Source organism: Schistocerca cancellata, chromosome 9 (assembly GCF_023864275.1).
Source record: "Schistocerca cancellata isolate TAMUIC-IGC-003103 chromosome 9, iqSchCanc2.1, whole genome shotgun sequence".
In the NCBI taxonomy this organism is placed as follows: Eukaryota; Metazoa; Arthropoda; class Insecta; order Orthoptera; family Acrididae; genus Schistocerca; species Schistocerca cancellata.
The window spans coordinates 213,482,107-213,504,187 of NC_064634.1; the positions used below are offsets into that span (position 1 = coordinate 213,482,107).

At 43.7% G+C, this 22,081-nt stretch overlaps 1 protein-coding gene across 1 annotated transcript in view; it reads left to right on the top strand.

The window, feature by feature from the left end:
• Positions 1–21,378, top strand: part of LOC126101292 (uncharacterized) — a 135,399-nt gene extending 114,021 nt beyond the window's left edge. The window contains exons 2-4 of the mRNA XM_049911972.1: positions 12,612–12,722; positions 18,925–19,055; positions 20,999–21,378. Of these exons, the coding sequence (XP_049767929.1) occupies positions 12,612–12,722; positions 18,925–19,055; positions 20,999–21,269 (513 nt within the window). The 3' untranslated portion in view covers positions 21,270–21,378. The remainder of the gene's footprint in view (positions 1–12,611; positions 12,723–18,924; positions 19,056–20,998) is intronic.
• The last annotated feature ends 703 nt before the right edge of the window (positions 21,379–22,081 follow it).

Below are 22,081 nucleotides of genomic sequence, written 5' to 3' on the forward strand. Positions count from 1 at the left end.
AGGCTTCTGTAGTACACAGGTTCGGGATATTTCAATTATTTAACTGGAATGCAGGTACACAATTTAAGATGGATTTGGCGACTGCTTCCATCAGATAGCGTTTACGTAAGGATACCACTTGCATTGTTCGGTTGAGAGAACGTTCACATTTCAGTACATGCACAGAAGAAAAATGAGAATGGGAAACCTTCATACAAACCAAAACAAGTAAAACAGTTACAACGGCATCACCGAATCTGTTACTAAAAACCACCGGAAAAGAAAAGATATTACAATATCGGCTCACGTCCTCGGAATCCCCATTTTAGAAACTAACCAAGGATGTTACGCTTCCAAGTACAGTACTGCGATAGGCTCTTTCAAGATTGAAGAACGTACCTGTTAGGTGTTGTCTGCGTAGGGAAGCTTGTAGTATTCGTGTGGTTGTCGAGGATTGAGAAACACCTCCTGCCTCAACACTGGAAGCGACCAGTACTGATTATGGTACGAGGTCCCTGATCAGACGTCTCTATGACTGCAGAAGATGACTACGTGAAAACTACAAGACAGAAAATATACAGAGCGCCCTCCGACTCATGTTGCATGTGTTCTATGTGGGCACCGTTCATGAAGCTGTAAACCTCAAAGCAATTCACTGAAGTCAGAGTCCACTTTGTTAATTTGTTCATGGAGTTGGCTACCTTCCGGCGCTAACTAATACGTGCGGCGATACGGAGCGGATGGTTTCTCTGCATCCGCTGACAGGCCTGGCCTCTAAGAGTGCGGTGTGCTGCTACGCCAAGGCCTGCATTACGAACTGAAACCTGCTGAGATGCTCTGTTTATTGATATATGTCACTTTTCTGTATGTCTTGTAGTTTCTGCTTAGTAGTGTTCTGAAACCTCGGATGCATAACCCTGTATATTACGAATTGCACTTTTGTAAGCAATGCGCACCTTTATAGCAACTGCCTGAATAACTGTTCTGAGAGACATTGGACGGTAAGTGTCACTGACAAAAATGATCACGTTTAGCCGTGGCAACATTGAGCACAAGGGTTCAGTACTTACAGAGTTTCCTGAAGAAACCTACACAGCGATCTTCTCTGTGCGAACAAACTCCTTATGAAACCAGTTACGTTCTACTGTAATACAAGAGCCAGTTATCAGTGAGGTTTTTGTCTTTCCCCTTGACTTCAGAAGGGGAAATATTACACGACTTTGGGGGTTAATTTAGGCTGATATCAATGTCCATGCCCCAAAGTCGTCATCTTATTGTTTGCTTGTTTCGATTCCACCTTCCTGATGTTACGCTACGCCTTAGAATTCTCCTTCGCCTTTATTGTTACCGATTAAGGCCGAGGCAAATTGTTTTTCAACAGTTTTCCTCCCAAGCGATGTCTATTTCGCATGCTGAAGCATTGCTTACCAGCCGGTATGGTGGCATGAGCAGTTTCATTCGAAACGACGTATACGCAGGTACACTTGTAAAAGCACTTTTCTGTGTTAAATCAATGGGTGATGTCTGACTGGAAGCAACTGCTTATTCATTTTTTATGAGTAATGCAGTAAACGACGTTGCAAGCTTGGGGGGTGACGAGATCTGTACAACTTCCTCATATGGGCGTGCGGTATGCTTTTCGTCAGCATTAACTTTGTGGTTTTCTCTTCTTCTTTGAACACCGTACACCCGGTGTTCCACGCTGAATGTGGACGTGAGAAATTGATACGAAAGTCAAGGAAATAACATGTAGTTCCTTCCACATGGGTGACCACAAAACACGTCTGACACGTAGCCTGACTTTTGCACCCTACAGTTGGGAGCCCGAACTTTTGACACGTGAAACACCTCGTAGAGTCTGGGATGTTTAGTTATACTTTCAGTCTTATAAGCCGAACGTTTGCATAATTTGACAAAACTGGGGTACAAAAAGCCAATGTTAATGATTCTCTATTCAGACGAAGTACTGAATTTCGCACTTCGTTGACGCCTTCGGTAATACACTGTTCTTTACGATCGGTGCGGTCTATATGTTGGATTTCGCTGCTTGTTATTACCGCTCGTCTGTAGTGTAGCACGCTGTGCTGAGGGGTTACCCACTCAAATGTTTTAATTTCGGGTGGCTGGTGGCTTACTGTCAAGTTATGCAGCCTCTTAATAGATATTAGGGTGCTCTCTAAAACTTTGAGACCCATTCTGTTATAAAAGGATGACGTCCTCCTGAAATTATCTTATTATCTTTTAATCACAATAAAGGCGTCTTGACACACAGGGTGCGGTGTGTTAAAGTAAAATCCTTTGAAGGTGACTGCTAAGAGGCACTTCCCTCCTGTGCTCTTTATTAGTAGTTTTTCTTTCTGCTGCTAGTTGACTGGGGATGATATTCAGAAAGTTGTGATAGTCATGTAGTTTCCATTAGCAGCTAGGGATTTACATATCCAGGGTTTCCACTGAAAGTCGTGTACATGTAAGGTACGAAGTTGCCCTCTAGCGAATGTTTCACTTCAACAGACATTCATCTCATCAGGTGGCAGCACTCCATGACGTTTTTCTTATACATGGCTTACAATACCCTCGATGCGGCTCGTTGAGCCATGGTCCACGTCTCATGTTACACACGACCGCTGTCGCTTCGCATGGTGGTCGCTGAAGCATGATCAGGGCTAACGGTTACTGAGGGCTAGCCGCACTTACAAGCCAACAGCGCAGGAATCTTAGGGTATTTGGAGATCATCTCACATTAAATCATTATTTGTGATATGTTTTCACTTTGAACACATCCAATAAAACATGGTACATTGCCACTAAATTACATGACTAAGAAATAAACACCAAGGAGCAATGAAACATGGTGTGCAGTGATGAAGACACACTTTTGATATGACAAGTATATCTTGTACATATCCTGCGTACATAACGAATGAACACTGTTAATATTATACGTAAGTGTCTTCAGACGCTAAATGTGGACGTGTACTAAGCATAGTGATTTGCACCTGTGGTGAAGGGATTACATCTTGGATCAGTAATCAAAGCGTTCTCTGTCCAGGGTTCGAACCCCACCACTGCTTTGATTCTGAAGAAACATTATCAGCTACGGAGGCAGAAGACGGCATAAGAAGTCACAATTCATCCGCAAACGGTTTTATCAAAGAGGACGGAGGAGCGGACAGAGGTTTAGGGCACACTCTTGGATTTTTTTTGGGGGGGGGGCAGGGAGGGGGAGGGGGGAAATAGCCTAAAAAAGGAGGAATAATCTGCAATGATCAATGGCACGAGAATGCAGAAGGCAATGGATACCACTCCATTAGAGATACATAGTGTATATTCACAGGACAGGTGATCTGTAATTGAGAAAGTATCATAATGATCTCCCCATAGGCAAAAGATACCAGATTGGTCCCCAGTTCGGATCTTAGGGAACGAATTGACATGAGAAAAAGATGGACAAAACAACAGGAGGATATCGTTCTATGAGTCGAAGCATGGAATGTCGCAAGTATGGACATGGTACGGAAGCCACGAAATCTGTAACGGAAAATGCTAAGGCTCAATCTACATAATAGTAAACTGAAATGCCATAAAGACAAGGATACCTGGTCAGACGATTACAGGGTAATATAAAAAGGTAAGTACTTCGTCGTCAGGCCACGAGTGGCCTACCGGGACCCTCCGACCGCCGTGTCATCATCAGGGGAGGATGCGGATAGGAGGGGCATGGGGTCAGCACTCCACTCTCCTGGTCGTTATGATGGTATTCTTGACCGAAGCCGCTACTATTCGGTCGAGTAGGTCCTCAGTTAGCATCGCGAGGCTGAGTGCATCCCGAAAAATGGCAACAGCGCATGGCGGCCTGGAGGGTCAACCATTCAAGTGCCAACCACACCCGACAGCGCTTAACTTCGGTGATCTCACGGGAACCGGTGTAACCACTGCGGCACGGCCGTTGCCCCCAATAGGAACAGAAGATATTATAAGAGGAGTATGATTCGTTTTGAACTGGAAGATAGGGCAGAGACTGAGTTAATGTGAGCAGTACAGTGATAGGGTTGATCTCATCCGAATCGACAGGAATCCAACACCGACAACAATAGTTCAAATAAACGGGCCGACGTTGCAAGCAGAAGATGAAGAGACAGAGAAAGAATATCAGGGTATTGAAAGGGTACTTCAGTAGGCGAAGGGAGACATAGATCTAATAGCCACGGGGGACTGGAATGCGATTGAGGGGAAGGAGCAGAAGATATGGTTAAGGCAGAATATGGGCTTGGTACTACGAATAAGAGAGGAGGCAGACTAATTGAGTTCTGTAGTGAGCTTCAGCTATTACTAACGAGTATTCTGTTCAAGTATCATAAGAGGAGGAGGTGTACTTGGTAAAAGCCGGGAAATACGGGGAGAATTCAATTAGATTACATCATGGTTAGGTGGCGTTTCTGAAACCATATATTGAATTTTAAGGAATATCCAGGAGCACAAATAGACACATAACATAATTTAGTAATGATGAAGAGTATGCTGAAGTTTAAGAGACAATTCCGGAAGAATCAATGCGTAAAGAAAAGGCATACGGAAATACTAAGGAATGTTGAGATACGCTTGAAATCCAGACACGTTTAAGGGATTTTTCGTCCTGGAAAATGAGTTCGACAGTGTAAAATGGTGCAAGATATTCAAAATTCTGGGAGAGATTGTAGGGAAAGCTTGGTAATATACAATATGAATAAGAACCAAGAGGGAAAAATGAGGGTGGGTGACCACAATGAAGTTCTCGGATTAGAAATGTTGTATGACAGGGGTGTAGCCTTTCTTCCACATTGTTCACTCTATACATCGCAGAAGCTATGACGTAGGTAAAGGAAAGATTCAAAAACGCTATGAAAATTCATGGTGAAAATGTATCAATGATAAAATTAACTGATGAGATTGCTATCATCAGTGAAAGTGAAGACTAATTACAGGATGTATGGACCGGAAAGAACAGTCCCACGATTAGAAAATATGAATTGAGAGTAAATCGGACGAAAATAATTAGAAGTAGCAGAAATGAGGACAATGAGAAACTCAACATTTTGCTTGATGAGCTCGAAGTGGATAAAGTTAAGGAATTTTGCTATCTGGGCAGCAAAATAACTCACTACGGTTAGAGCAAGGAGGACATAAAAAGTAGTACAGCACTGGAAAATAGTCTGCTAGTATCAAACATAGCGCCCAACTGTCATAGTACTTGCGGTGGATTCTGATGCAATTTGGAATTCCTGTGTCATGGTCTGGATAGATGTCTGCCTATTACGACCCTCTTCAAATGTCGGCGGTCCCTCTCCGTCAACAGACGAGTTCGGTCTGTACGCTTTTGTGTTGTGTATATCCCTTCACGTTTCTATTTCACTATCACATCGTAAACAGTTGACGTACGGATGTTTAGGAGTGTAGAATACGTCACACACGTATGACGCAAGTGACACCCAGTGACCTGACCACGTTCGAAGTCCGTGGTTTCCGCTGGGCGCCCCATTCTGCTCTCTCACGATGTCTAATGACTACTGAGGTCACTGATACGGAGTACGTGGCAGTAGGTGGTAGCAGGATGCACCTAATATGAAAAATTTATGTTTGTAATTTGACTGCAAGCCGCGTTTGAGGATCGGCGCCAAAACTGTTCTGAAAATAAAGAAATAAGGACTCAGTATGAGGAGCGCTGTCGATATCACTCACTACGTCGTGTGAATAAAAAGTGAGCCGTGTTTTACACGAACGAAATTCTCTGAATGGGAACCGATTAGGGGTCGATAGAGGCTTTTTCTCGAGGTATTTCATAATGTAGAAACATAGTATTTGTTCCAAATGAAGGCTCGTTAAAAATGGGGAAGATGACATAGCAAGAGCCTTACCTCTCTGACGTCAAAGGGCGGAACAGTAACAAAAACCTAACTTTGAAATGGACAGAAAGTCCGCCATCAAGAAATGAATTTGTAACATAATTATGCTTCGGACAGCACTGGGCATGCTTCTCAGACGATGTGCGATTGATTTGCAACAGGGGTAATCGCATTTGGAGAGTACCGAATGGTACAACGTGACTGTACTACAAGACGACCATCCAGTAGGCAGTACGAATGTAGCGAGACTATCCAAGAGTTTGGCAGTCTCCTATCCCCAGGTTCTAGGCCCACGGACAAATGCATCCGGGAGCGTTTGAGAATTAAACACGTCAATCCAAGCCGCGGCATAGTTCATTTCTTAACCAGTCGCGGGCTATCCCCACGCATTTGTTACGTGTAAACCTCGAGTATTAGGCCGATTGAGCCCGCGGAGAGAGAGGGACACCAGAACACATACTCGTAAACTGTGACGCTTGGTCGCAAGGAAGGCGGCTAACGCACTCACACGGTGACGTAACACAGTCACTTAGAGCGCAGACCCTCTGGATCGGTTTCAGCGACGGGGCACACATATCAAAAGCATACATGCACAAAGAGTACTGCCAGAAACGAGAACACAGGCCGCAAGGATAGAATGTAACTTCTGTCCCCATTAAACTGAAGCTAAGTTACAAAGTGACTGAATGATATCTGGTTACTTGAATGGAATATTTTTGGGCGATAGACGTAACTTCCCCAATATTTGTAACACAAATATCTCCCACACTTCCAGATATTAATTTAATTCCTGTTTCAATTCTCAAATATACAAAGGAAAATGACTAATGGTATGTAGAGGGCAGTTTAAATTCGTAATCATACTCTGTCTGCCTCTAGATGTCGAAGTCAGCACCAGGAAAAAAATTTCTGTTGCTCTGCAGCATTCCGACGATCGTCGACCCTGATAATTCTTAAAAAAGTCAGAGGCACAATCGGACGCCTTGGGGATGCTGCCTTGGGTACTATGACGTACGTACTCTGCAGCATGGGAATCAATGCCCAAGTTGTGTATTAAGTTCGATAAAAGTACAGAAATTAATCGCTCAAAACAGCACATGAACGACCGTGGTTCAAACTTTACTGATTTCCCAGGATGCAAAGACCCCTGCGAATGAATGTACATCACATAATGTTCCGAGACACAGATAAGGGAGAAGTTAAAATAACCAAAGTATTAAACGTTTATTTGCCGTTCATGATATTGTATTTTTTCATAAATGATCTTCATAGCTACATTTCAGGATGCATCATCCTCTGCTATGAGATGGAATGTTATCATAATTAATCATACTACATTCGGTATTCGAAAAGGCAGCTTGCAACAGTGCCGCTAATTACAGTTGAGCTGAGATCATACCATCCGATTCCTGTCCGAAATTGCTAAATCAGCAGTAAGTAAGTTCATAGTGCACGTAATGTTCCACATTATATATATATATATATATATATATATATATATATATATATATATATATATATATATATATATATATCACTTCCTCTCAGCCGTAATAAGTCATTGATGCCATTTGCAAAGTAACGCGTAGGCATTTACGTTAAAGGAGAACAAGTGACAGCAAATAAGTGATACTAGAACGAGCAACGGATCAATCCACCACACGTAAAAACTGATCACTATACTATAAGGAGCTAGTATAAGTACTAACATAGGCTTAGTTAAACACTATAACTGCTAGCTAATAACCCAATACAGTTTTATAAGAATGAAACAGTACTGACTACTTCATTATATTAGACACAACATGTATGTACAAACATAGCAGGGGTCTAAAGAAGCATAACTACTAAAACTATATCTAGTGATATAAATAAACGTGATTGCTGATAGTTACCGGATCGTCACAGAAACAAGTTCGTGTTAGACATTAATATTAAATTGTAAGGCAGATGCAGAAATAGAAGACAACAGACGCTGGCCCGTAGAGTAGAGGAAAAGAAGTAGTTGAGAAATAGAACCTAACCTCGATGTGGAATGACGTCTTCTGAGAGCGAGTGGTTCAAAGTACTGGGTTATTACAAATGATTGAAGCGATTTCACAGCTCTACAATAACTTTATCATTTGAGATATTTTCACAGTGCTTTGCACACACATACAAAAACTCAAAAAGTTTTTTTAGGCATTCACAAATGTTCGATATGTGCCCCTTTAGTGATTCGGCAGACATCAAGCCGATAATCAAGTTCCTCCCACACTCGGTGCAGCATGTCCCCATCAATAAGTTCGAAAGCATCGTTGATGCGAGCTCGCAGTTCTGGCACGTTTCTTGGTAGAGGAGGTTTAAACACTGAATCTTTCACATAACCCCATCACTTCATCAGTGAAAACAAGTTTCGCACTGAACGCATCCTCTCCCATGAGCTGTTGCAACCGCGCCGAATATTCAAAGCGTTTGACTTTGTCATCGGGTGTCAGGGCTTGTAGCAATTGTAAACGGTAAGGCTTCTGCTTTAGCCTTTTCCGTAAGATTTTCCAAACCGTCGGTTGTGGTACGTTTAGCTCCCTGCTTGCTTTATTCGTCGACTTCCGCGGGCTACGCGTGAAACTTGCCCGCACGCGTTCAACCGTTTCTTCGCTCACTGCAGGCCGACCCGTTGATTTCCCCTTACAGAGGCATCCAGAAGCTTTAAACTGCGCATACCATCGCCGAATGGAGTTAGCAGTTGGTGGATCTTTGTTGAACTTCGTTCTGAAGTGTCGTTGCACTGTTATGACTGACTGATGTGAGTGCATTTCAAGCACGACATACGCTTTCTCGGCTCCTGTCGCCATTTTGTCTCACTGTGCTCTCAAGCGCTCTGGCGGCAGAAACCTGAAGTGCGGCTTCAGGCGAACAAAACTTTATGAGTTTTTCTACGTATCTGTAGTGTGTCGTGACCATATGTCAATGAATGGAGCTACAGTGAGTTTATGAAATCGCTTCAATCATTTGTAATAGCCCTGTATTGCTGAGGTCTGCGCTCTCGGATGGCAAGTAGTAGTGGTGGATAACGTGGTGCTTGCTCAGGAGTGAGGGGCTCAGTGTCTTTCGGAACCGCTTCTTCCTCGACACATCAGTGATGACATTCTATAAATCTAAACTCTTCACTATACATTCTTCGTATACAAATTGGTGATATTAAGCATGTCTGATTCTTAAGTTTTGATTTTGAAAAGAAATGAAGGCGTTAAAATTTTGTTAAACGGCTGAGTAACCAAATAAGCTTCGTTTTAAGTGCATGGCCTATAACTTCAGTTGCTTCCTGCGGGGGAACATTTACCATAGGAATGGAAAACATAATACCTGTCCAGAACGCAAAGAGATTGCGACAGAAAAATTACCAATCTATAGAGGAGTAAGTGTAATAGATTCAGTCTCTAGGATATATGGGAAAATTTGTAAGAACAGAACGTGTCCCATGCCAAATCACCCACAGACCCTACGTTTTCCCTAAAGCAGCTCGTGGAAAGAACGCTGGCCAGGAATTTAGAGACCCATATGATTTTCGTTCATCTTAAGAAAGTCTGTGGTAGCAGTCCTCTACGTAAATGTTGGAGAATGACGTGAGTTATTTGTATGTTCATACAATTACGGCTTTGTATAATGCCAAAGTTTGGATAATTAATGTAGGCACAAACATATCTGGAGAAATTCCAGTTCCCATAAGTTTAAGACACGCGTGCGCGATAGCACCTACGTATTTAAAACATATTTGAATTCCGCCTTAATTTTACGGTTATGTCTGTAAATTATAACTTCTTCACTTTTCAGTCTGCTAATGATCAAGTCATTACTGCAAAGGTAGAGTATGACATGAAGTACATGACTAGAAAGTTACACAGAGAGTATAGGAGATAAGTATTAACTGTTATTTAGAGAAATAAATTGTTACTGGAGGAGTGAACTACGACCTGACGTTAGATTCTGAAGTGGTAAGGCTTGTGGATTCTTATAAATTAACGAAGATGGATACCTTGTAAAAGCGAAACTGACACCAGAATTCGCCAAGGTAGACAAGTAACCAAACAATTAAAACCGAGATTTGTGGAACACACGTATTAGATCAGAAACGAAGACTGAGATATTAGAAAATTAATGTAAATACTATATCTACATCTACATCCACACTCCGCAAGCCACCTGACGGTGTGTGGCGGAGGGCATTTGAGTACCTCTATCGGTTCTCCCTTCTACTCCAGTCTCGTATTGTTCGTGGAAAGAAAGATTGTCGGTATGCCTCTGTGTGGGCTCTGATCTCTCTTCGCGAGATATACGTTGGAGGGAGCAATATACTGCTTGACTCCTCGGTGAAGGTATGTTCTCGAAACTTCAACAAAAGCGGGTACCCAGCTACTGAGCGTTTCTCCTGCAGAGACTTCCACTGGAGTTTATATATCATCTCCGTAACGCTTTCGTGATTACTAAATGATCCTATAACGAAACGCGCTGCTCTCCGTTCGATCTTCTCTATCTCTTCTATCAACCCTATCGGTGCGGATCCCACACCGGTGAGCAGTATTCAAGCAGTGGGCGAACAAGTGTACTGTAACCTACTTCCTTTGTTTTCGGATTGCTTTTCCTTAGGATTCTTCCAATGAATCTCAGTCTGGCATCTGCTTTACCGACGATCAACTTTATATGATCATTCCATTTAAAATCACTCCTAATGCGTACTCCCAGATAATTTATGGAATTAACTGCTTCCAGTTGCTGACCTGCTACATTGTATCTAAATAATAAAGGATCTTTCTTTCAATGTATTCGCAGCACATTACACTTTTCTACATTGAGATTCAATTGCCATTCCCTGCACCATGCGTCAATTCGTTGCAGATGCTCCTGCATTTCAGTACAATGTTCCATTGTTACAACCTCTGGATATATTACAGCATCATCTGCAAAAAGCCTCAGTGAACTTCCGATGTTATCCACAAGGTTATTTATGTATATTGTGAATAGAAACGGTCCTACGGCACTCCCTTGAGGCACACCTGAAATCGCTCTTACTTCGGAAGACTTCTCTCCATTGAGAATGACACGCTGCATTCTGTTATCTAGGAACTATAGTAACGTATGGAGTATAAACAAGGGAAATAACTGAAAGAATTAAGAGGAACTTAACAGCAGTGGAGATGAGATTTTGGAGGTGTTGCTGTGGTTTGACACCATCGGATAAAATTAAAAATGAAGACATAGGGTTACAGAATAAACATGGATACCAATCAAATGCATGCAATCGAAGCAAAACGACTGAGATGGTTGGGGCATATATGCCGTTTAAGTGAGGACAGATGACCTAAGAATATGATGCAATCGATTTCCAACTAATAAAGGAAGAGGTTGCTCGAAAACAAGATTGGAAGATGAAGTCAGAAGAGTTATGTGAGACAGGAATATGCAGTCGGAAGGTGTGCTAAATATACTTCAAAAGGCTGCGAGAAGCAACTGTAATTTATCAAATCTCAGTCATCATCATCATCATTTAAGACTGATTATGCCTTTCAGCGTTTAGTCTGGAGCATAGTCCCCCCTAATAAAATTCCTCCACGATCCCCCATTCAGTGCTAACATTGGTGCCTCTTCTGATCTTAAGCCTATTACTTCAAGTCATTCTTAACCGAATCCAGGTACCTTCTCCTTGGCTTACCCCGACTCGTCCTACCCTCTACTGCTGAACCCACGGGTCTCTTGGGTAACCATGCTTCTCCCATGCGTGTAACATGACCCCACCATGTAAGCCTGTTCGCCCTGACTGCTACATCTATAAGAGTTCATTCCCAGTTTCTCTTTGATTTCCTCATTGTGGACACCCCCCTGCCATTGTTTCCATCTGCTAGTATCTGCAATCATCCTAGCTACTTTCATATCCGTAACCTCAACCTTATTGATAAGGTAACCTGAATCCACCCAGCTTTCGCTCCCATACAATAAAGTTGGTCGAAAGATTGAACGCTACACAGATAACTTAGTCCTGGTACTGACTTCCTTCTTGCAGAAGAGAGCAGATCGTAGCTGAGCTCTCACTGCATTAGCTCTGCTAGATCTCGCTTCCAGTTCTTTCACTATGTTGCCATCCTGTAAAAATATGCAAGCCAAGTACTTGAAACCGTCCACCTGTTGTAACTTTGTTCCTCCTACTTGGCACTCATTCCCTTTATATCTCTTTCCCACTGACATTACTTTCATTTTGGAGATGCTAATCTTTCTGATCTAGCTCTGAAATATTACTTTACAAACTTTCAATCGAATCTGCCATCACAACTAAGTCGTCCGCATATGCGAGACTGCTTATTTTCTGTTCACATATCTTAATCTCACTCAGTTAAAATAAAAAATCAGTTAATATTTTGGTAAGGCAAGGTGTCTTAATCACTAGGTGGCAGGTCAAACGCAAAGGGTAGCAAATGAAATAATGAAATCGTAAGTCTCCCTGTCTCTAAAGTGCGAAAGGAGTTCGGTAGGTCGGGCGTGAGCACAGCAGGTGACGCGTGCTATCGGACGGGTTGCCCATCGGCCGCCGGCCTGAGAAATGCCAGCAGCAGAGGCGGGGACGGCGGCGGCACGCGGCCCTATCGCAACCTTTGGCGGCCGACCTCAGCTCGGCTGGGCGCCTTTCCTGGGAGCACATGCGCTCTTCTTCTCTCCCCCCTCCCCTGGCGCCTCTCCGTCCACCGGACGACAACGCAGCAGCTCTCGCCCCCGTATAAATAGGGCCCGCGGCCCGTGGTCGGTACATCAGTCCTTCCAGGTCTGCAGAGCACAAGAGACACTCTCAGCTCCTCCACCACCACCACCACTACCACCGCCATGTTCTTCAAGCTGGTAAGTCGGAGGCTGCACGTGACGACGGGTGTTCCAATGCGTTGGACCACTCCTCTCGTTCACTCTCTCTCCCTCCCTCCGTCTGTTTGACTTCGCATTTCGAGCCGCGAAAGCTGTCAGTCCGGGCGGCGTCTGCACTCCGGCGCACCGGTGCACTGCAGGGCGCATACTCAAAGGCGCGGCCGGCGTCCGCTTTCTACTCGCTATCGCTCTCCCATTGTCTGCCACCCCGTGGGTAGGCCGCTTCTCAGAAGCTGCAAACGCCCACGGAAGTGCTGACCCACGCTCTCCCACGTCTCGTTCCCACTGCTGCATCTGGCTTCCACTTGCTCTTTGCAGTCACCATCTAAAGGCGTTTAGTGGGCCGGAGAAAGACTTTCACAAGTCTAGAGAAGAAAAGCAAGTTAGTCCTGCCACGGTCGCCAAAATATTCATTAACCTCACAGCAAGATTTGTAGTGGAAGCTTGATGTTCTAATAATTTCGTAATCTTGAAGTACGTTGCATCTCATCCTGTAACCTGGTTGAAGGATGAAGTCTGCATCAGCCCATTTATGGCAGAACCGAATGCACTGGTACTATCAGTGGGATGTGAGCTGAAGCAGTTCAGTACCTGTCACTCTATACATTGTCCATAAAAATTTAAAAAAAAAACTATAGAAAATTCTTTCACACGTCCACAAATGACTGAGTTGGTCCCGTCTAGTCACCAAAATGTATTCAACGGTTTGAAAGCAGTTTCTATAGAAACGTGAGGTTCTTAACAATTTCATGGTTCTTACATACCATGCACCTCACGCAAACTGAAGAGTGCTCATTGTGACAGCGATATAGCCTGCGTATCACAGAAAAATCATCAGTGTTGAGACTGTCTGTGGAATGAAAACTGAACTAGTCAACTGGAAGAATAATGTTTTTTCTCTCTCTCCATTCTTTGTCCTGAGAAATAGAATGGGCTAGAGGAAATAGTTTCACACGTATAAACGTCACAAAGATGGTGGTGTCATTTTCAGCAAAATACATTCATTAGCTTCACAACAAGGCTTTATATGGAAAAGTAATGTTCCAGTAATTACGTAATCCTGAAGCACTAGTAAACGCAAGTTGCAAAACGTAGACTTGTTCTGTGATTTTACACGAGTTGTGTAGACCAGCATAAATTTTGAGAACATCTTTCTCAGTATGTATCTATGATGGCAATACCATCCAATTTGAAAAATATTTTCATTTTCCAACTTATGTAAATAAAAATTCCGAAATATGCATTACAGTAGTCTTTGGACCAGTCAGATTAATTACTAAATACTACGTACAGTTTAATCACTAGCATTAACAGGAGGCTTTTACGGCTGGTGTATTTCACACGACAGTCCTGTCTTCTGTGCTAGTCAGCATGTCTAGTTACGCTATCATTCCGTTCTGAGAAAACTGAGAAAACTGTATCTCAACTTTCACCGTTTGGAGACGATTTCTACGTGTTATATTTGTAACGTCGTCTATCATCTTACGTTTCTCGAACTGACACGCAACTTTCGTACATTACCGAATCTGTGAGGCGCATATAACGCACAACTGCACTGAGGGAATATCCCTGGATAGTCTACAGGCGTCAAAAGCGCTCAAGCATATGCCACCTCTGGCTTTGTTCAATTGATATAGAAAAATGAAGTTGCCCGGCAGTTTGAACTGCAGGTTAAACTGTAAACTTCCCTGCAAGCAATGAGTAGTCTCCTAGACTGGACGAAGGAAAATACAGACCACCTCGATTGCAGCAGTTCCTAATACAGTACTATGCTCTTATAAACCAGAATAGAACACCTATGTGTGCCTGATGGGGACAGTGTCCTTTAGATGCGGGAGCCCTAACTTCATCTTTCGCTTTGTAGGGGCACTTTGGCCTTACGTTTTCTTTGTGAAATGCAAGTACAACACGTAAGTGAATGATCCCGCGTGCAAGCAGAATACGCGTGCATTTCATGGGAAAGATTCATTAACATTTAAACGCGAATATCCCTCTCTGAGGAACGACATGTCTGTCGAAGTCGTATTCAGTCCACATACGATCGTTTAACTTTCAGCTGCATCATCATCAATCATGTCTTACCTACGAGTCAGCAGAGTTAAGTACGTATACGAAACCGACATAAGCTACACTTTGCCCTAGATTCATAGTTTGAAGCTGATTTACAATAATTATAACATCAATACCAGCCGAGAGCTTACATTTCTGGAACCAACATGCGATTTTAACGCATTTTTCAAAGATGTGAAGCATTTAAAAAGCGCAGTAGCGCTTATAACTGTGTTCCGCTGTCATTTTCTGTCATCCATTCTGTCCAACATACGGTGGAATGGAAACAGCATTTTTCTTCTGATCCGATTATTTAGCTGTATTAAATTTTACGTGTCCAAGGTCTTAAATGTTTGCCCCAGTTTCGCGTTGCCTTAGGGTTTCATATATATGACTTCAGAGTAGGAGGTATACTGTTCGAGTTTCCGTTGTAATGTAGTTTTACGTGAAAGTGAGGCATACACTACAATTTTAATATGCGTAATACTATAGGAGTATTAGCCATATACGACGTTTCCCCGATATTGAATTTACTGGAGTCCTTCCCTGCCAGGGAGAAGCGTTTGGTGAAAGCAGTCCGGCCTATCATGGAAACGAGTAGTGTAGCCACGAAGAGATCACAGCGTGTCGCAACAGGTTTGAACGATGGACGGTTACGGGTGCAAGTAAATTCCTCGCCGTGTTAAGTGGAAGCGTGGATCGTCTGGTGACCTATCGAAAGAAGGACCCATCCCAATTAAGATGCTGGAAAGCGAATGCAGCGGCCGGAGCTCCTAGCAAGCTGGTTAGCCTATCGGGCACGCTGACTGAGCACCTTTCTCGCCGCTGAGTGACGCTGGAGAGGACGCCATTGCGCAACGGGAGACTCTCGAAGGACCGTCCGGAAACGGGGGCAGCGCGCCGACGTAACGTCCGTCGGGCTATGAAACGAGGTCACCGCATTGGGTCCTTGTGCTCGCCTCTACACACGGTCGTCTTCTCACGGTGACCGCGCTCCCACTGTTCACAATGTTCGGGTTTCTCTCAGTTAGATGGTCTTCGCGCACTCGAGACTCAATATTTTTATCTGACGAACTGATAGGTGGCATTTTGCATTATTTGCTTCATATAAGACAGCGATTTCGACCATTAGTGATTTACGTGGAATGCCCCTCGGTGTCAACACAATCTTTGTGGGCAGAAGTGTTTACGACTGAGGAGAGAGCAGTAAGAAATTGTGTTTCAAGACGGCGGAAGTTTATAATGCTTTTCCCTTAAATGTGGTTATATGAAGGCGAACAGACTCATAAAAGTACAAGTCTAGTATAAACACATTTTCCGGAAAAGCACTGAATATCTGTTGCCTATTCTAACGGGGTTTCAATGTATGCTGTCGAAAAATAGTTGTGACGAGGCTCACTGTTTCAGTGGGTATGTGACGCACGTTGAGGGTTCGATCCACTGTCAGACTTCGGACTTTTTCTGCCACTTTGTACCTGTTTCGCTTCTGACAGTGAATTTCTAATGAGAAAAATGCCAAACTGCGCCGTGATTCGGAGTACACGTAAAACTATAGGTCCAGGTGTAACTATCTGGGGAAGACAGTTCAAGTGTCCTGACGAATGCAAGAAACTAGAACCTCTAACAAGACCATGGCTGTTAAATCACAACAGCAAGTCTCAGGGTTGAATACCGCTTTCCTTCACCGTTTAAAGCTGCAAAAAGGAGTGATATTGTACAGATCTATATCAAGAAGAGCGGGGTAGAAATTGAGATAATACGAATTTTATATTTTAGCTGCTTTCCAAATGCATTTAGGACGAAAGTGAGAAGTGTTTAAGAGAGTGAACCCATTGAAGCGCAGCAGAACTATAGTCTTTCGGCTGTTTCTCATACACGTTTTCAAGTCTTCCCTAAATCACTTGGGCGTTATCGGAATGGTTCCTTCGACAGACTCATCCATCCCTTCCTAGTTCTTTATGCTGTTTCCAAACTACTCTTCGGATTAGTAGATCTTTTTTGCTATAGATTTCGGCTTTTATCGGCTTCATTAGTTATAACGGATTTCGATTAAGTTCATGTTTCCCTCAGTTGTACTGCTGAAGTAGATACGTTCATCTTCTTTCGAAGAGTACATACTAGAAGATGAAGAAATGGCAGCGAAATGTGCAGGGCGGGAGTGTACAGCTAGTGGTTACGTTGAATGCGTGTACTGTACAGTGTGGAGTGTCGCCACCTCGCACGCAGCTTCCTGGTGAGAGATGCGTGACACCGACGTCGTGGCAGTGAGGGCGGCAGCGCCTTTTGCGGGCGAGAGATGCCATCGGAAGACGTCCACTTGTTGCGCATCTCCCGACCTTGCCCTCTGCCCGTATCTGCGCTATCCCCGGTAGGAGGGGCCGAGCACGAAGTTCTTACGACAGGCGTCCACAGAATGTCAGGGACTCCCGGCATGCAAACCGCAAGAGCCTCGCCAGTGCGTTTGCTCTTCACGATATCGCGTGCCTTCTCACAGCGATGGCCGATGCGAGTTTCAGTATGCCGATAAAAGGGGAGACGGAGTGGCGAGAGGGGGATTATCTGCGAGGACACTTCAGAAAACGTCAAAGAATAGCACAATTGTTGACGAAATGTGCGCATGGGTTTCATATCTCCTGGAAGTTGAATTAATATTTCCTTTGCAAAATTTCGGTACAAAGTGATCGTCTCCGATTAATATTTGACTTTGTTCAGGCGTGGTCTCTAGATAACGTCATTACAAGAGAAGAGTTCAGGTGAGAAATCCGGCAATAAGAAATGAGATGCCCACATTATCGACCGACCGATAAGCAATTTGCCCGAAGTGGTACTCAAGAAAATCTGCCGTCAAATTTCTTCTGCAATCATCACGATTTAAGTTCCCCCCGGTTTACGTAGACGGCCATTTATTTCTTGTATTCTCTGAGCGAACATCTGCAATCTATTATTATTTAGATGTCGACTGGATGTTCAACATTTATCATCCATTCCTCTTCTACTGTTCTAATCAGAATATCAGTCTCTCGCCCCAAGGCCGATACTGTACTCATTATCAGAAAAACATTTCATTCAGCATTCGTACTTCTCACTAAAGCGAAAGTGTATCCGAATGTCAACGCTTCATTATTTCATGAATGAAACCGACGTATAAAGGAAAATAATCCCACATACACCGATGATTGGTCCGGAACTGAAATGATAAAAATATGTGATCAAGAAGTGATACTGTAATGGAGTCAATGAAGCTACGTCTTTCTCTAAATCACATTTGTAATCGGCTCAACATTTTTTTCCCAAAGGTATTAGTTCTGTAACCTGGAAAAGCAGGAGCGTATATTGCGACAACAAGTTGAAAGTATGATTCCGAATGACGTTTGCAGTCATTCGCCTTTCACTTGCAGAGCTATTCCGCGTGAGCCGCGCGTGAGGACCTCACTCTCTGACTCAAGCAGATGACGCCAATGAATCGTGACGCCAGTATTATCCTACAAACCACGAGTGAATACATCCCGGAATGGTTCAAAACTGAAGCTTGCCATTGGTTGCTCTCCATTTTCTTTACCAAACACAGACTTTCTGGGATACTGAACGAGCGCATCAAATGAGTCTCAACGTTAGAGTTAGAGAGATTAAAGTCTCTGGACGACTAAGGACAGCTACGGTACAATGAGTGCATCGTTTACGATGACTGCTGATCTCTTACCACGTAAGGGCAGCGTATTTTTGATTGTAGTCTTGTACAGTTCTCTTCTTCTTACATCCTCTTCTTCTCTCTCCTTCTCTCCCTCTTTCTTCTTCTCATCCACCTGCTTTCTTCTTCCTCGTCCATATCCTTCACCTCCGCCTGATATTCCTTCTCCTACTTCCTCTTCTCATCCTTTTCCTCTTCTTCTCCTTCTCCTACTCCTCCTTCTCCTCCTCATTCTACTTCTTCCTCTTCTTCCCATTCTCATCTTCTTAGTCCTCTTTCTCCTCCATCTCCTACCTCTTCTCTTCCTCTTCCTGCTCTTTCTCCCGTGCCTTCTTCTTCATTGTTATAAATACCATTGAAAACAGTATTTCTGACGAACACTGCTTATTTTCTCCCCCAAAACCATCCCTGTACTGACCCCTGTGCTTCAATTGTCTGCCGCAGGTAACCGTGCTGTGCCTGGCCGCCGCCGCCATGGCCCTGCCCCAGAGGCCTGTCGCTGGAGGACGAGGCAAGGACGCCGTCATTGTCTCTGCCACCAACGATGTCAACTTTGATGGCTCCTACCGTTACAGGTTAGATGTTCGAGAAATCAGGCATAGTCAGGAACGTACAACTCAACATGATTAAAGAGTAGTATCGAAGCTGTTTCGGTACTTCTTTAAGCTCTTCTATGCTGGCAAGGAAGCGTACGTCGATAAGGAATTAAATTCCAGAATGATTGCCTTATTCTGCAGAGGTGTACACTATTTTGAAAATTCCTGGGAAATTAAAAGTGTGTGCCGTTTCAGATCTCGGAACCGGAACTTTGAATTTCGTGGGAAGTGTGGCCTGTGAAAGAGGATGTTCCCAGTTCGGTTGCCAGTCTGGTACACAACTTTAGTCCGCCAGGAAATTTCAAAGGTGGAATTCATTTATAACTGCGCTTCCAGGCCTGAATGGGACTTCATGTAGTTTCAAATACCGTGTAAAATCGATAGTCAGCAAGTAATGCAGTCCTTTGCTGATTTCACACCCAAAATCTTTCGATACCTATTTTACGTACGAGTACATACATTTACTTTTGTCGTCTTTTCACTCGGTTGCACAAGCCACGTTAACCTTGCAGGACACGCTAATATCACAAATGTGTCCCTTTTTCTGGAAGTGACTTTCATTAACTTTTTTCTTCGCCTATTATTTCCAGTCTCTCTTCATTTCATAAATCTTCAACTATCGTGACAACAAACTGAAAGTTATTCCATTCTTTTTTGATTCATATTTTTCACATCTGTTCTATTTAATGCACTACGCCAACTAAACTCCCAGAAACCTAGCTCTGTACATAATAAGAGTAATTCATAATATGGTACGATTTTGCTGAAAAAATGCTTTGTTGTTCTACAACAGTTACTGATATTACCTGGCATGACCTACCTCACTTTCTGTTTTATACTACTTATAAGTACTACTTCTTCCACTGTATATTCCGGAAAGATCTCAAAATGGTTCAAATGGCTCTGAGCACTATGGGACTGAACTGCTGATGTCATCAGTCCTCTAGACCTTAGAACTACTTAAACCTAACTAACCTAAGGACTTCACACACACTCATGCCCGAGGCAGGATTCGAACCTGCGACTTTAGCGGTCGCGCGGATCCAGACTGTAGCGCCTAGAACCGCTCGGCCACCTCGGCCGGCGGAAAAGTCTCAAAGTTACCTTTCTTCTCGTCTCTGTTACTCATGATACTTTGTTTTAGTTTTGTTAAAACGTGACCTAAATTTAGTACTAAATAGGCCGTAGTTTTCTTTATACTTTTCGTCTGCCTAAAGTACAGTATACAAAAAATATTGGTTGTAATACTTAGTAAAAGCCGCTAAGGTCCTTGAACTCTTCATTTAATCAATACCTCCTAAGAAATCAGAAATCTCAGATTCGACACGGCGAAATCAGCGGCACGCGTGACGCAACTAGCTAGTTGCTCTTTCGATGCATCAGTGCTATGCCAGCTAGCGAAGAGCCTACCGCATGTGCTGCGCCTTCAGTTCAGAATTTATGGCACTTAACGGTTCAGCTTTGACAGACAGTCATTTCCCGTCACACTAAGTCTTCACAATAGAAGGCCCATTACCTTTTGCGGTGAAGACTGATATACTGCCTGACCTTTAACCTCTGCGTAGGAGGATGCTAGCCGGAGGTGCAGGGGTGATGGTCGATAGTCGGTGTTATATAATCGCTGGGATCAAGGTGAGGCGGTCCGCTTCATGTAGCCAGGCTTCCATCCACCTCACACGCAGACTTGTGTCCCACGTGACTTGTTCCAAGTTTTCGCTTCTTCGTAAAAGTACCTGAAGCAATAAAGGAAGTGAGTGCGTGTACATTTGCGTGTTCAGTATGAAGTCACGTGATACGTGATGCACTATTGCAACAGAAATTGTAGCAGAAATATTTTTATTAATATTCCGATAACCTGCCTACATCAGCTATTCTGTGTGTTGTGGAAGACTGTTAACGCCACCTCGGCATTCCTCCCACAGCTTCGAGACGTCCGACGGCCAGCGCGCCTCGCAGGAGGGCGCCCTGAAGCAGGTGTCTGCCCCTGGCCCCGACGGTGACGGCCTGGGTGAAGCCGTGCGCGGCGACTTCTCCTACACCGATGACGCCGGCAACCAGTTCGCCATCCAGTACACCGCCGACGAGAACGGCTACGTGCCCCAGGGCGCGCACCTGCCCACCCCTCCCCCAATCCCAGAGGCCATCCAGAAGGCGCTCGCCTACATCGCCAGCCAGCCGCAGGCCCGGTCTTAAGCGTCGCCACACCACCTCATGGACACCGCTCCTCTCGCTCTTCTTCTCCTCCGTCTTTTGTACAAACGCGCAACTCGTGACCAATAAAGTTTCGTACATTTAAAAAGAATGTCTCTTATTTGTCACCTTCATTCCACAAATCCTTTGACCAACCAGTGGATCCGCTTACCAAACATTTCAAACTGTGTGCCGGACCGGGACTCAAACCTGGAACCCCATCATTCGCATTCAACGCTGTTGCCAAATGAGCTACCGAAGAGTAACTCACAATACGCAATGACGGCTTTACCTCTGCCAGTACCTTCGTCCTATATTCCAAATTTCACCGTAGCTTTCTTGGTTACGAAGCTGTCCTGGAAGAAAACAGTACGAAGAAATGGTTGTTGGACTGATTACAGGAACTTTGTTGGACTGATGGCAGGAAAACGAGCTCAAACAAAATGTGCAAAAGAAGCACTAGTGCTAGCCCAGCCCATATAACTCCAATTTCTACAAAACTGAATCAGGCAATTACTTACGACCTGCAATGAAAACTGACAAATCGAAAAAGGCAATATAATACACTACTAGCCATTAAAATTGCTACACCACGAAGAAACGCAGATCATTAACGAGTATTCATTGGACAAATACAGGGTTATTACAAATGATTGAAGCGATTTCAAAGTTCTACAATAACTTTATTATTTGAGATATTTTCTCAATGCTTTGCACACACATACAAAAACTCAAAAAGTTTTTTTAGGCAATCACAAATGTTCGATATGTGCCCCTTTCGTGATTCGGCAGACATCAAAACGATAATCAAGTTC